The sequence below is a fragment of the Ailuropoda melanoleuca genome, chromosome 13, assembly GCF_002007445.2.
Source record: "Ailuropoda melanoleuca isolate Jingjing chromosome 13, ASM200744v2, whole genome shotgun sequence".
Taxonomy (NCBI): domain Eukaryota; kingdom Metazoa; phylum Chordata; class Mammalia; order Carnivora; family Ursidae; genus Ailuropoda; species Ailuropoda melanoleuca.
In genome coordinates this window covers 39,582,577-39,598,658 of record NC_048230.1, presented here as the reverse complement: position 1 = coordinate 39,598,658, position 16,082 = coordinate 39,582,577, and the positions used below count along the sequence as shown (strand labels likewise).

At 47.4% G+C, this 16,082-nt stretch overlaps 1 protein-coding gene across 1 annotated transcript; it reads right to left on the bottom strand.

Annotated features, from left to right (window-relative positions):
• Window positions 1–958: 958 nt before the first annotated feature.
• KCTD2 (potassium channel tetramerization domain containing 2) lies at window positions 959–16,076 on the bottom strand (the record flags this gene model as incomplete). Its single annotated transcript, XM_011225800.3, has 6 exons — window positions 959–3,784; window positions 4,535–4,660; window positions 6,708–6,803; window positions 11,683–11,774; window positions 13,962–14,070; window positions 15,858–16,076. Coding segments are annotated over 6 exons (672 nt in total), but the record flags the coding sequence as incomplete, so codon positions are not given.
• Window positions 16,077–16,082: the final 6 nt, after the last annotated feature.

Genomic DNA, 16,082 nt, shown 5'->3' with positions numbered 1-16,082 from the left:
AGAGGTGGCAGAGCTGGCTGTTGTCACCTCCTAGGCCCAACCCCTGCTCCAGACTCTACCCTGGGCCACTGGGGCTGGGAAGTTGCCAAGCACAATTCACCTTTAACAGCTCGTTCCAGGACAGGTTCACCCATGGGGAACGTGAGAGGGAGACTGCCCGCCTAGAGGCAAAAAAAGAAGGGACATGCTCTTTCCTGTTACCAGAGAAACCACAGCAACACAGCTCCAGTCTGGCGACAGCGGGTCCCGGGAGTAGTGTGGTCCTAGAACCAGACTCCCTGAGCCCGCTTAGATGGCAGCATCTCCTCCATGGGGCCCCTCCTCCAAGCCTCTACATTTTAATAGACCCAACCTCTTCCCTTTGCTCCCCTGCCCTGGGAGCAATCACTGTGTCCGGCAGTCACTGTATCTGTGACACCGCAGTCCCCACCCCCGGGGCCCTTTCCTCTTCTTAGCACCTGTTAACTGCTGTGGTCTGTCTTCCCCTGGACCCCGGTGATACACATACCTTGTTTGCTACCTTTATGTGTACACGATGTCTCCCCAACTGTAAACACCCCGGGAGGGCCCCACACCCTGCCTGGTGCCTTAAGTGACCGATACTTAGCTTGCTGGTTGTCTCACCTCGCATTTATTCCTCATTCTCTGCCATGTGGAGAAAATGGGCACCGAGCCACTTATCCTTCCAGGAAGACTTCTTTTCTCTTAAAAATGGTCTCATACTCTTCCCCTTCCCAGCTCTCCAGTGGCTAGCCCATCTGTCCCCACCTCCTGCTTCTCACCTCTCTCTTGGTCCTGAGGAGGAAGAAGGCCCAACACCCCCTCAGGCAGCTTCAGCAGCAGGAGAAATGAGGACTTTTCAAGAGGCCCTGGTAGGAAAGGTACGGTGAAATTCATCTCCTGAGATCAGTTTGAGAATCACCAGTAGTAGTGATGGGAAACCAAGGAGATTCAGAAGTTTGTTTCATGTCTTTATTGACAAAAAAAGGTCACAGCATTTCAGACTTTATTCAAATACACAAACAGTAACAAACGGCACCCACAAGTGACAGGCATGGTCCCTAACCTCTGGGTCAAAGGCCATACTGGAGGGTGTGGGTGTCCTCTTAGCCCTACCCACCCCCAGCATCTCTGTCCCTTCCTCCCCTACACCTCGCTGACACCCCTGAGATCAGTTAAGACTGCAAAAACGAAGTCGCTCTAGAGGAGGTTGGGCCGCGCGTCACTGCCAAGGAGAAAGCAGGTTCTGAGGGAAAGACAGAAGCGCGCTACTGTGGCGTCTCCTAGGAGAGGCCAGGCTGCTTCGTGAGCTGGGCCCGCGTGGCCTGCGGCCTCAGGCCTGGGCACAGAACAAAGAAGGAAGACACTCCCTACCTGGCAGCACTGGGCAGCTGGAGAGAAAGTGGGTCACTGGCCACGTGACACCCCCAAACCGATGGCCAGGCCTCTCTCCGAAGTCATTAGCCGGACTCTCCCAGGGGGAGAAGGCTTTCAGGAAAAAATACTGACTCGGTTCATAAAGGGCTGGGGTTGAATACTTTTCCAGAAACCTTAAGACATGAATCATCCTCAGATTCAGGAGCACTGGAACAATTGTCATGAGGAGGGAATCCTCATGAAAGCCAGCCCTCTCAGAAATGTCACTTCTGTTGGTTTCTCAGAGCACTCAGTAAGGGGCTCAGCAGTCTTTCTAGAGGATCCACTGTGGGACCCTGAAAAGAGAAATGGGTAACCATGCGTTTCTGAGGGGCTCGCTCTCCTCTGGCCTCTGGTCCACCTTGCTTCACTCCTTCGTGCAGGCTTCGGAGCACGGGCGGATCACCAGGCATGCCCTGGGAAAGCAAATCTGATTGGGCTCCAGGCCCCAAATGAAGCTGCTTTCCCTCCTTTGAGTCAAATGTTACTTTTCTGGATTGGCCAAAGAGCACCTCTTCCAAAGTCCTCTGTCCTATTCTGGTCAGAGCAGCTTTTCCTTGACACACTCAAATCTTGGTGTTTTTTTTTTTCTGAAAGATGACAGGATACCTGCGAGTTTTTTGAAAGGTGACTGCTTTTACTGTAGGGTGAAGTTCCTGTAACATTTTATAGTTGTAGAAATCGTGGGCATGGGCCGGAGTTCTGAGGTGCCGACGTCCACATGCACGCTCACGGATCAGCAGACACCCCTGTGCACACATTTCTATCCTGCTCTCCACACAGAGTCGAAGTGAGACTCCTGAAGAAGAGTTATGCCATCTGCACGCGGGCAAGTCACAAGCTCAAAAGACATTTGGCACAGCCTGAAAGTCACTTTCAAAAATTGTAACCCCAGACCCACCTAGTAAGCAGTTGAGTTGTGGAGGAAGCCAGGAGTGACTGGCATGAGGTGGCTGTCACAGATGGGGGTCCCATGGCACCCTCCCCTTCTCTGGGCCATCTGCCACACTAGGACAGTCATCTAGGGAAAAATAAGGATTCTCTGGTGCTTTGCCTTCGATGACTGCTCACCAAGACTCAAAAGGTCAGCGAGAAGATCCAGCTACAACCGCTGTGGTCCCAGCCCAAAGGCGGGCTTTACTACCCTCCTCAGTCAAACAAGCGTTTGATTCTCCATGACAGCGCACTCTGAAGAAAGAAGTGATGCTAAGGTCGGCGGGGGTGGGGGGGCCTGGACTGCCCAGCAAACACATACACTATCCCGGGGATGGCACGGGGTCACTGACACACCTGCCAGGCAAGTTTGTCAAGGTCAGAAACCGAGAAGAGACACAAATAAATACTGAATGTTCAGTCAAGGCATTTCCAAGAGACAATCACAGAAATAACAACACTTTTGGATACTACAACATAACACGTTTGGCAACTTTCAAAGAAATACTGTCCCCTTCCCAAGCCATCAGAGGATCCCAAGTCCCTTTTATCTTCAGTCCAGTTTAAAAAGTCAGAGAAGGAAGATGGGCCAACGGAGGGTGAGCGAAGGCTACAGACCAACTACCTGAAGCTCCCATCTGTCTGTGTGACAGAGTGCGGGACGCCACCTGCCTCAGACCTCCTCTTGGGGAGAAAGTAAGCTACTGGAGGGTCCGGGCTGCTGGAGGCAAATGAGGCAAGGATGAACATGGTAGCAGCTGAGTGCCCCAAACCCAGAGCAGCGAACCCCAACTTCCACCCCATTGTCCCCTTCCTCAAAGAGGTCTTGTTCACAGGAATGTGGGGGTATTCTGGCAACTCCATCCTTTATCCAAAACCTCAATTCACATTGACAAACTGAGGCTATAATCGTTGGCATCTGCTGCATTAGTTTGGGGTGCAGAGAAGGAGGGGAAGAGAGTGTTACAAAGCAGCTGCCAACATCCAACGTGGCACTCAGGCGAAAACATGGCACAGCTCAGGGACGATCCTCTTTCATTTGCTCCAGCTTCCCCGAAGTATGGGCATGTACAAGGAGCTAGGCCTTCCTCTTCCCTTCCCCCAGATGCCCATAAGGGCTCCAAATAGGAACCCAGCCCAGCTGTGGTTATAAAGATTTGTCACAACAGTGGCTAAGAAAACAAAAGCAGGTTTCCGAAAAGGTATTCTGCAGCTGGGAGTCACATCTGTCGTCAGGTTCCTGTGGGTGGGGGCAGGGGTTCCTTTGGTTTTGACCAGAACACTTCTCCACTGGGGGGCCAGGCTCAGCTTTGCTTTGCAGTAGCTCGGTTACTGTACAGGAGCGAGATTTAACTTCACGAGGTGCTCTGCCGGGTTGCTCTCCTGATGGTTAAGGACCTGGAATTTACATCCGAGATCCTCTCTCCTGAAGAATCTGCAAGTGGAAGATCGGGCAGAGGGCTAAGGCTTGGACTTTGGAGCAGACCTGCTTTTAGGCTGAGGCTGCTAAGCTGACTGCTGAGGGAAAAGGGACCCACGGCTGCTTTCCGCTGGACTCCCTCAAGCAGCACAACAATCCTTGTTAATCCAGGAGGCAAGGCAGGGCTGCAGCCCCGGCCTCCCCTGAAGCACTTCAGTGGTAAAACACTCTTGATGAACACTGTGGGGCCCCAAGATTACGTGCTGTTGACGCTAAAGGAAATGGTTCAGACGCATCAGGTGCTGCTGACTTAGGAGTGTGTGTGTGCATGTGTGAGATAACAGTGTACAATTTCCCAGTAACTTAAGGTGACAAGGTCACAAAGGTAAACAAATATCTTTTCTCTTGAGCAGGGAAAAAAAAAAAAAGAAGTTTCAAAGAATAAACACAAAATATTTTCCAACTTTGAGTTTCAGAATTCTCACTTTGTAGTAATTAGTGGCAATGACCTTTCTTCATTGATTTGACAGACGGTATGTAAGTCTACCCTATTTCAGTGCCCGTTTCCTAACCAAGACGCCCAGTCACGGCTCCATAAGTCTTGATTTAAATTGTAACAGTCAAAGGCAAAATGAAGGCAAAATGCAAAGCTGGCTTCAGAAGGAAAGGAAAGAAACCTCAAGCAACGAATGGTTCAGACAAAGGCCCCTGAGGGGTTGGGAACAAACGAGTCAGAGACAAAATTCTGGTGACTCAATTTCTTACCTTTGCCTTTTCACTGGGCTCTATGACAATGCCATTGGTAGAATTATTTAGTTCTCTGGAGACAACACAGAGGAATTCTGCCTGATCCTCATTTCCATAGTTATAGGAAGATCCAATGCTGATTAGCTGCCAGAACAAGAATACGGTGAAGAGTCATCTTAAGGTACCAAAGTGGCACACAAATCCAAGCCTCCTCCTGACCGAACCGTGTGGTTTTGCTTCTCGTGGATGGTGACTGTCTGGGACTATCAAGGCGCCAGGGGACATCTGGATCTCAACTAGCTCACCAGGGCATCCTCGACAAGCCTTCCCCAAAGAAAATATGGGCTCTGCCACTGTCTCTCCACCCAAGCACTTGAAACAATCCCAAAGGCACCAACTAGGATTAACAAGACCATACTCTTTCTAGCAAACACTGAGGTGAAAGAGAGTGTTTCTGTGAATGAGAATGGACACTTGCTTCAGCCAAACACCTACACAGAGCTGGCTCATCTTTAGGCAGAAGTCCTAGACCGGAGACTGGTACTCAGAAGGCTCTGGAAAGCACTGAGTGAATCACTGAAGAGTTACCATGAGCCATATGCTGCTGGGACTTTTAACCTTTTTAGTGAATTGAATTCAGGATTCAATTCTAAATAGGAAATACACATGCACAGGGAAAAACAGAGCCAAAGGGTAAAGTCATTTGGGCAAGCATGTAGGGCCTCAAGTCAGAAGAACATGACTGACTTGCTGTATGAACGGGCTTTGGGCCCCTCTGCCTCCCTGTGCCTTAACTTCCTCATCCATATAGTAGAGTTAGTACAAACATGCCTCACCTGCCCCAGAACATTAACAAGATGAGAAAAAGATTCAAAATTATATACTGGTTTCATAAAGAATACTTAAAAGGGCGCCTGGGTGGCTCAGTTGGTTAAGCGTCTGCCTTTGGCTCAGGTCATGATCCCAGAGTTCCTGGATCGAGTCCCGCATTGGGCTCCCTGCTCAGTGGGGAGTCTGCTTCTCTCTCTGCTCCTCACCCCACTCTCGTGCTCTCTCTCCCTCAAATAAATTAAAAAAAAAAATCTTAGAAAAAAAAATACTTAAAAAATTTTTTTTATACTATTCTTTGCTTAAGACTTATATCAGGGAAGGGTGTCTGGCTGGCTCAATAGGAGAAGCACGCAACTCTTGATTTCGGGATCCTGAGTTCAAGCCCCATGTTGGGCACAGAGATTACTTAAAAATAAAATCTTTGAAAAAGAAAAAAAGACATATCAGGGAAAATACTAGTGGAGTGGAATATGGCAACATTTTGCAGGCCCCACCTGACTAAACTAGGCCGACATACACAGGCAGAATGCATTCAGCAGTGCAGGAAAGTGTGAGGCACGATCCTGTGTAGGGTCTGAAGGCAGAGACACCTGTATATTCAATCTATAAACAGAGCTCTTAACACGAAGCACAGCAGCTGTCTGAGAAGGTGAGTTTATGGAGACCGTTCAACCGATCCTTCAACTCTGCATAAAAATAGGCATGATCCACGCAAAACTGTAACACAGTCACTCCAGCTTCCCTGTGGCCAACACAATAGATGCGCTGAACAATTCTGCCATCTAATGGAAGAAAACAGTACAATTCTGACTGTGTGGCTTTGTCCGGATACTTCCGCCACGGCACAAAGCTGAAGAACAGAAATGCACAGACTAATGGGAAATGGCCAAGCCATACTTCTCACCACTCTTGACTCCTTTCACATTACACCTGCTCATGCTTTCCGGGACGGAGTACATGCATGTTCAGAATGATAGCATTCTCACACTGGGGGAAGGAAAGGAAGGGCTGTTGCTGAATCCTAGCCTTCTTTAGGTACTTATTCTAGAATGTGTCAACTCAGCACTTGCAAAAGGAATCCCTCTGAGGGAGAAAAAAACCCCAGAGAAGCACTTTCAAGCCTAAGCAAGCTGGCTGGCTCCCTCTGGGCACAAACTGAAACCTGGATGTGAAGTCAGGAGACATGATACTATTCGGAATTCTCCCCAACTCACCCTGTAGGGCAGAGCAAATAATCCACACCAAGTGGCTCTTTCCCATGTTTCTGAACAGGTTCCCACCTGGCCCTGCGAACCCCCCGGTTTATGAGCTGCCTATGGGTGGTGATGGTTTGAGGCGCGTGGCCTCCTGGGAAACATACCTGTTCGAATTTCCAACCATCAGACATAGTGGAGACCATCTGCGTAAGCTCCTCCTCCTGGCATTGCAGGACTCTATACACGTGCTTCACGGGGCCCTGCGACAACCAACAGACTTTGAAGAACAGTCTCAAGGACACAACAGTTTGCAGCTGCCCTGGTGCAGCTCTTCCCAAAAATGGACACTGAAAAGGAGTTTACTTGGACTTTTTTTCTGGACAGCCACACACTAGCCCCTCTGACAAGCAGCAATGTCATTTTTCAATAAAGACTTAGCCAAGGAAAGACACGGGAAAAAAAGGCCCAAGGCTATGGATTAGTGGGTAAAATAATTCTGAAGTTCAGAGAAATGAATTATGTGCTTAGATTTCATCTATTTCCCAGAGCAGAAAATAGAGTAAAAATTACTTTGGACAAGAAAGTCACATCATCTTCTTAAGTGGTTCATATCTGACATACATGCTGAAAGTGTAGACCGTATTTTGGTTTATTCAGTGTGAAACCTTATTATGGGAATAATATGTTAAATAGGAATCTCACAATGTACTAATGTTCAAACCACTTTTACCCTCCACTGACGGTACCTGAGAGTGAAAGTGTTTCGCTGCTAAATGGTAGCACTCCCGTTAAAAAAGGGTATACTAAAAGGGGCACCTGGGTGGCTCAGTGGTTAAGCGTCTGCCTTCGGCTCAGGTCATGATCCCAGCGTTCTGTGATTGAGCCCCGCATCGGGCTCCCTGCTTAGCGGGAAGCCTGCTTCTCCTTCTCCCACTCCCCCTGGTCGTGTTCCCTCTCTCCCTGCCTCTCTCTCTGTCAAATAAATAAAATCTTAAAAAAAAAAAAAGTGTATACTAAAAAATAAGTATTTGTTCCTGGTAGCACAGAGCTCCTAAAACCCTTGGAATTTCCTGAGAGATAGAAGTGTCTTGTTTGTGTGAATGACTGGTCCCCAGAAAGACCAAGCACCATAAGAAGGTTAGAACGTCCAGTCCTACTCACTGACCTCTGACCTCAGTGAGAGGGAGAGGGGCTGAAGACTGAATTCGATCACCAACGGCCAATGATTTAATCTAATTAGTTGTGCCTACATAATGAAACACCCTTAAAACCCCCGAACACTAGGGTTCTGGGAGCTTCCATGTTGGCAAACATAACCAGGTGCTGGGCAAGTGGTACATCCCAACTGCATATGCACAAAGGCTCTGGGGCGCAAACCCCGCCCCATGTCTCTCTCCATCTGGCTGTTCCTCTGTCTCCCAGAGATAAACTATAATAGTAAGGAGAGCATCTTCCTGGGTTCAAGGAGTTGTCCTAGTCAATCACTGAAACCATAAGGGGATGTCATGGGAACTCTTCAATTTGTAGCCATGATGGACGGAAGTGCAGGTAGCCTGGGGACCTGGGACGGGCACTGGCATCTGAAATCTGTATTAATAGTTACTATGTATTAGTTAGTGTCAGGATGGGATAAGCTGTTGGGACACCCAGTTGGTGTCAGAGATACAGACAGAAGTCATTTGCTAGCCCACTCCACTCTGGAACAGAAGTTAGAACCAGAAGAGAATAGGCTGGATGCCCCAAAGTGGCAGCACTAAGGCCCCTACACTTTATTTGCAGGAGAACCCCTCACACTTAGGACTTGGCCTGTGCGGCTCAGAAGCCAAAGTGAGGGGGTGCCTGGGTGGCTCAGTCAGTTAAGCATCTGCCTTTGGCTCAGGTCATGACCTCAGGGTCCTGGGATTGAGCCCCATGTTGGGTTCTCTGCTCAGTGGGGAGTCTGCTTCTCCCTCTCACTCTCCTTCTGTCTCTCTCTCAAATCAATCTTTTTAAAAAAACCAACCCAAATCAGGTGAGGGTAAGGACTGCTACGGGGAGGCCTGCTCACCAGATGAAGACTCCCGCTCGTAGGACAATCAGAGGCACACAGGAAGACTCAGTGTTTGCCAGTCTTGGACCATTCAGTGTTGGGTCCCACAGCTGCACATGCGCTGCCCGTCCCGAAGGACATGAGGCATTTGTGAGAGCACAAACAGCCACGGAAGCTCAGAACAATGATGCTCCATCATGGACAGACTGGTTATATTCACACGATTTTAAGAAAATATGGACTGTTTCCTTAAGAATAACGGAAATTTGGCTTTAGAACTTTTTCAAAAGGATGACTGGGCTTCAGTTATCTGGAAAATTTGTTTTGGAAGAACTCGCTACTGGGGAAATACTGGCTCAACAAAAGCAGCTCTGGATTATGGAGGACTCCAAGCCCAGGCTGTTATTCCCTTCTGCTCCTGTCCTCCGTGGGACACTGGTCTTGCCTGAGTCAGGCGGCACTTGTCAGGATGGAGGCAGCGCCAGGGCTCGGACTGGTCTGCCAACAATGCTGTGCTCTCTCTTCCATGCTCTCCCCTTCCAGACCGAATGCAATTATTGCTACACGAGGTACCAAGAAAAACATTCCCTCCACATAAAATATAGAATAAATCTCAGGAAGATTTCAATGATCTCTAATCACACATTTTGGAAACAACCAAGTGTTTTATGTTAAAACTCAGAGTATCACGAAAGATCTATGATACTGGCCATAACTGTCAAAGCCCCAGGTATTTAAGACATATGTATTACTTCTTTTTAATTTTTCTCTTCCCAAGTAAACTACAGGTGTTCTCAAATGCACTAAAACTAATGACCTAATAAAAAATATTATCAGAGAGAGCAAAGTAGTAGAGTGGTGGCAGCCACCAGGAGAGATGAGAAGTCACTAAAAGGTGGGGTAGGACACCCACATCTTGGGCTTTGCCCAAATCCCTGTCATGTGTGTCTCCTTAAAACATAGACAAGTTAGGGGCACCTGGCTGGCTCAGTTGGAAAAGCATGTGGCTCTTGATCTCGGGGTTGTGAGTTCCAGCCCCATGTTGGGCGTAGAGATTACTTAAAAATAAAATCTTAAAAAAAAGGACGCCTGGGTGGCTCAGTTGGTTAAGGTTAAGCGTCTGCTTTTGGCTCAGGTCATGATCCCAGGGTCCTGGGATGAGTCCCACGTGGGGCTCCTTGCTCAGCAGGGAACCTGCCACTCCCCCTGCTTGTGCTCTCTCTGACAAATAAATCAATAAAATCTTTAAAAAAAAAAAAAGATCTTAAAAAAAACAGGCAAGTTAAAGGAGACAATGTGTTTGAAGGGACAGCCACAAAAATACACACATGGCCAATTTCGCCTCAGAGCCGTCTGTGGCACATGCAAAAGGGGGTTTTTGAACAACCTCAAATCCACTGCTCAGAGTTTCACTAAATAAAAAGGACAGATGGAAAGACCAATTAGCATCAAAAAGGCCTTGACATTCCTAGAACAAAAAAGCTTCCAACTGGGTCTATATCCACAAGCCTTCAGAACCTAGGGGACTAATTAACTTAATCGCTGTCATCAAACAAATCTTACAATGCTCTCAAGGACTTAGCTAAGGGCTAAGAACTGAGAACATTCAGGGTTGAATGGCTTCAAATTACATAATTCGTGGTACCATCAAAAGTTACACTAAGCAATCAAAAGTTTTTTGGAATGTGGAAAATTGAGGATAAAAGCTAGGTTTCCAGAATGTCCAGCTATTAACTATCTACACTAGAGAAGGATGCCAAGTATGTATAATCTGAGATGGCAACGAGACTGGTGCCACTAGATTATATTTCATATGGTAAATTGCAAACCAACTAAAAATTCATTTTTGAACATTAAAAAGGCGGCTTTCAACCATTGGCCAGAAGGAAGAAAACTAACTAAGCTCTTCTCTCCACCTTTGCAAACTACTACAGATAAAGTGAGTAAGAAAGGTCATTTTTTATCATAGGTGTCAGTTACCCAACCACACAACTCCATTTAGAGCCAGAAAACTCAGATATATGAAGTCTAACGTAGAAAGAAACTATTTTTTACTTTTGTTTTGTTTTGACTTTTGAAAAGAAACATACTGCCTTCTGAATCACAGGAAAATCCTACATTGCAACAGACTGCATCCATCACCAGGATCTGATGGGGTAAGAGGCAAGTCAGGCTACAGGACAGATGGTCACAGTGGAGTCCAGTGCTGCCCTCTGTTACTGCAGTTGTACTTTCTTAAAATAGACCCTATACAGGAAAGGGAACGTCTGTTTTCCCTGCTAGACTTCAGGCTTCTAGAGGGCACAGACCCTCTCCTAGGAGGCAGATAATCTCAAGGGCCTAAAAGATGCCACTGTAGCCTCTTATGACATGTGATGGGTGATGTGATGTGAAATCAGCTCCGTGTGCCCTATTGTCTTCCCTTCTCAAACAGGCGGCAAATCGTGTGTTTTGTTATCGTTGTTGTTATTCTATCTACTGAGTTAATGTAAAAACCCAGAGTTCATAATAAACAGAGAAGCTTGAGATTATTTCCTCAGAAGCATGATTCACAAGCAGCTCCTAAAGTCTAGGCCACGAGACTGGTTTCACGTGGCTATCAGGAGCTGAATGGGACATGATCACACTTTTAAAAAGGCTGTGGAGGGAGACAGATACTCTGCCTGCAAGAACAAGGTTTGGGACCTAAGGTGCTCTGGGCTCCTCCTGCTGCCAAATGGTGAGCAGCCACAACCTCCCATTCTTTTAAAAGGACAGGAGGGCTGTTTTGTTTTGTTACATCATCTCCGTTTCCTTGTTCTGAACAAGTCTGGCGGCGAAAGAGCTGTCTGCGTGGTGGATGGACCGTGTTCCACACAAACGTCCGGCTTTAAGGGGAGAGGTAGCTCTTGCCTGACAGCACATCATCCTTTTCGAATCCCACCAGACACAGCAACAAAGAGCCACTGAGACCTTTTCCCTTTAAGAGTTCAAAACCTGCGGGGCTCCTAGTTGGCTCAGTCAGTGGAGCGTGTGACTTTGATCTTGGGGTTGTGAGTTCAAGCCCCACAGTGGGTGAAGAGATTAAAAATAAAATCTTATTAAAAAAAAAAAAGTTTAAAGCCTGTTACCTGAGAAGTTCTGTTCTCATTGTCCCGTATCCGTTCCTTAACCAGCCGCACAAGAGATGCAATGTTGTAAAACTCCGCTTCTTCCAGAACACCTAGGACAAGGACCAAACTATAGTTAGAGATGTGTGTGCGTTTTCCAGAAAACAGCAAGAGGCTGAAGTTCCCATGCTTGCTAAGAAATGCATTTTTCAAGTGGAAGCCTAGTCTCTCTCCTTCACCCTGGGAAACATTTCTTTGCTGTTTAGGGTGTATCCATTTCCTTCTCCCCAAAGTAAGTCAGTCAAGCTCTGGGTCTGCTGTGTTCACTGTTTCACCCCTGCAGTTTCCCTCTTGGCACCTTCCCCGACTCTCCCTGCACCTGCCCATTAGCTGCAGGACACCTTTCCCATATGTCACTTACTTCCTGGAACTGGTCACATTGGAGAACTCCTGAGTTTGCAATGCTTACCCAGTTTGTCCTAAAAATGACCAGGGGTGGGTGTGTATAAATTTACATGGACCAGATTTAATAGGATGCTTATTATTTGAACAACATAAAAGGCAGTTACTGAAAGAATGCTGGACAGGACAACCAAGTGGGATGCGTGATCTGGTATCAGACAAAATCACCTGCTATAAAAAACATTATTGGAACTGATAAAATTGGAATATAAGCTGTAGATAGAAATATTTATCAATATTAAATTTCCTGAACTCGGTAACTATACTGTAGTCTTGTTCTTGGGAAATACACTGAAGTATTAAGGGGTGAATCTGTAATTTAGTCTCAAACAGTTCAGAAGTAAAAACCGTGGTGGGGAAGGGAAGAAGGAGAGGGTGGGGGGGTGGGGGAGAGAATGGATGATAATACAAGTATGACAAAAAAATGTTAGGGGCGGGGCGCCTGGGTGGCACAGCGGTTGGGCGTCTGCCTTCGGCTCAGGGCGTGATCCCGGCGTTATGGAATCGAGCCCCACAAGGCTCTTCAGCTATGAGCCTGCTTTTTCCTCTCCCACTCCCCCTGCTTGTGTTCCCCTCTCTCACTGGCTGTCTCTATCTCTGTCAAATAAATAAATAAAATCTTAAAAAAAAAAAAATGTTAGGGGCGCCTGGGTAGCGCAGTCGTTAAGCGTCTGCCTTCGGCTCAGGGCGTGATCCCAGCGTTGCGGGATCGAGTCCCACATCGGGCTCCTCGGCTGGGAGCCTGCTTCTTCCTCTCCCTCTCCCCTGCTCTGTTCCCTCTCTCGCTGGCTGTCTCTATCTCTGTCAAATAAATAAATAAAATCTTTAAAAAAAAATATTAAAAATTGGTGAATCTGGGAGTACTCTGTGCTATTCTTGCCCTTTTCTCTGAGTTTGAAAATATTTCAAAATAGAAAACAATTTTTTTAAAGACTTCAGGAAGATGCTGAAGATTCCTCTTTTTAAGAAATAAAATTATCCATGAGGTGGTAATTATTGAAGCTGGATGGTGGGTGCATGGAATTTATTGTTCTAGTCCCATTATTTCTGTATGCATTTGAAATGTTAAAAAAAGAAAGAGAGCAAGCATGCCAGTCCTCTTTTTACTGGTTGAAACAGATGTGTTTCGCGGCCTCTTCATTAACTAGCACCGCCATTACAGCTTTCTTACTCAGAGCTAAAGCTTCCATGTCAGGGTGCCCTGGATTTAGGGACAGGCCCCAATCTTCAACTGAATGCCTTTGGTGAGACTACGCCAAGTCTTTTAGAAAGATGTCTAGACCCACTTACAGCCCAGATGCCCTACAAACCAAAAAGATGAGGCAACTGATGATACACCTGACAATGGACTGGAGAATGAATTAGGTCAGTGCAATGCAAAAATTTACAAGGAAGCACGAGACCAGTCTTAAAAGAAATGAGGCCAAGCCTTTATTATTTTTTATAGCTGCAAGTTCAAACTAAAATTGAAAATATAAATAATTAATGTCAGACATGTGATGCTTCAGGCTACGGACATTCACCACTTGCAAGCACAGAAGTAAAAGTAAAAAGGGATCCTGACAGTTCTGCAGGTTTGGAGAAAGCTCCTGAAGCTATCTGCAAAACTGAGCTACCTATTTTCCTTCTCATTAAGGAGGCTGAACAGAGCCCAGTGGGGATCCTCTAAGCAAGACGTCCTCAGATAAGACTAGGTAACTACAGACTCCCTGCTCACTTTCATAAACCTTTACTACACCTGCACATGAACTCGACAAAAATCTCAAAACAAAATTCAAATCTGTGGAACAGGATATGGCCCGAATCTTGAAAATGCCCAGTTCAAACATTGTTCTTACCTTCTTCTGCCAACTCCTTCGTAATGATGAGTTTCCCATGGCGGAGGTAGTTTAGGATAGGACCAAAGTAGGTGGGGTCCCTGTCAATCAGATAGGCCCCTGTCTCATCCTGCCAACCAAACACAAAGGTATCACTCTGGAGCTTTCAGACTAAGTCCGGGCAGGGTTTCAGCCTCTCTGTCACAATTCATGAGGGAGAGGGCAAGTTCTGCTAGACGTTGCTTATCGCAAACTACTGGCAAGAAGGCTAGCTTTATGTATCTTTTATCTGAGATCATTTCAGGTGAGGCGTTACAGATGTCTAGTCACAATTCAGGTGCTTACTTGAACTTCTAAAATACTTGGACACAATTACCACCATTCTTCTATGGGATATCTGTTATAAAGAAAGGGGAAGAAAATGCCATAGTTTGATCATTTAAATCTCTGCTTGAGATGGACATTCTGACTTTCTACTGCCCCCAAATCACATTCCTAATTCTAAGAAAACCTCTGTATAGTCGGCAATACTCCTGAGCTCAAGGCCAACATCAGTGGGAGTCTGCATTGCCAGCTGCAACTCACACACCCCAGTTCTGTGCCCAGAGAAAGCTTGGCACTGCCAGGACTTGGCGCTGAGCAGCTTTAATCCTACTCATCTTTACAGTAAAAGGAACAAGAAGAAACTGGCTTCTATTGCAACAAGAGAGATTTAGGGTAGATAAAAATAATTCCTTTATAAGCAAAGGTTTTGGAATTTCTTTACTTTAAAGTTAGGGCAGGGGGCGCCTGGCTGCCTCAGTAGGTTGGGCGGCTGCCTTCGGCTCAGGTCATGATCCTGGGGTCCTGGGATCGAGCCCCACATCTGACTCCCTGCTCAGTGGGGAGTCTGCTTCTCCCTCTCGCTCTGCTCCGTCCTGCTTGCTCTTACTCTCTCTCCCTCTCTCAAATAAATAAATAAATAAATAAATAAATAAATAAAGTTAGGGCAGGACAGGTTTCCATCGATCTGAGATTAGAGGACAGGTAGATGGTGAATAAATAAAATCTTTACCCCAACCCAACTCTATTTCAATATAACTGGCTGAGTGCTATATAGAAGAGAAGGTGGTGTAAGCTATGGTTAATGCCTTTAAGCTGGCAACTAAACGATGAATGTGTAAAGTTAATAAACAAACAACACTGCAAACTGGAAATGGGTTGGAAGTGTCTCGTCACCTCTCAACTTTTGGTTAGCAGCCATGCATCTTGCTCAACAGCATTCTTCAGTTTTCGTTTTCCGATGGCCTTAACCAGTCGGCTTAGGTTTGCACTGGCAACCGGTAATCTCTTTCCAAGCTATGTATCTGAGCTCTAATATGGTCCTAAAACAGTGACTGTTACCAGATACGACCTCAGGGCCCAGGACCACAGGAAAGAAGTGTGGTATCACGAGAAGCACTTCCTGCAGCTGTCAGACCCAGGCTTTCACCCAACTTGGCAGAGGAGTCCGAGAGGAAGTCTGAGAAAGCTACAAAGATGCCTTCGCTTACCCTGACCCAGTTCTGGACGCATTTGGCACAGGCAGTGAGGGGCTGACGAGGAGCCAGAGGAAAACTCATGCAGATCTGAGGGGCGGGTATGAGAGGTGTAGAGAGGAATACGGAGAAGGGATGTGGAGTGGGTTCTCGTGGGTGCGGGTGGGCACTGTGTGGGGAACGAGTGGCTGAGAGCGAAGGGCGGGGTCAGAGAGAAAGCCGGGGTGCGACTGAGGATGGGGGAGAACAGCCCCCGGGGCCAGCCTAACGGGGGAGGGGTAAGGAGGGGGATCCGGCCCGAAAAGCCCGCCTGTGAGGAGCGTATCGCAGGAATCTGGGGACAAGCTAGGAGGCACAAGGGGGTCCGACGGCCGGGGGCGCGCCCGAGGGCGGGGCGCACCTTGTCCGAGTCCAGCTCCGGGTCCTCCTGGCAGCAGAGGCGACACAGGAAAGACTTGGGCTCCCGGCCTAGGGTCTGTCTGGTGGTGACGAAGTAGGTGCCGCCCACGTTCAGCCGGACCCAGCGGGCCGCACCGCCGCCCCCTGCCCGCTCTGGCGGTCCGGGACCCGGCTCCAGCGGCGGCGCGGCTGCGGCGGGCGGGCGGCCGTGCGCGGGGCATAGGGC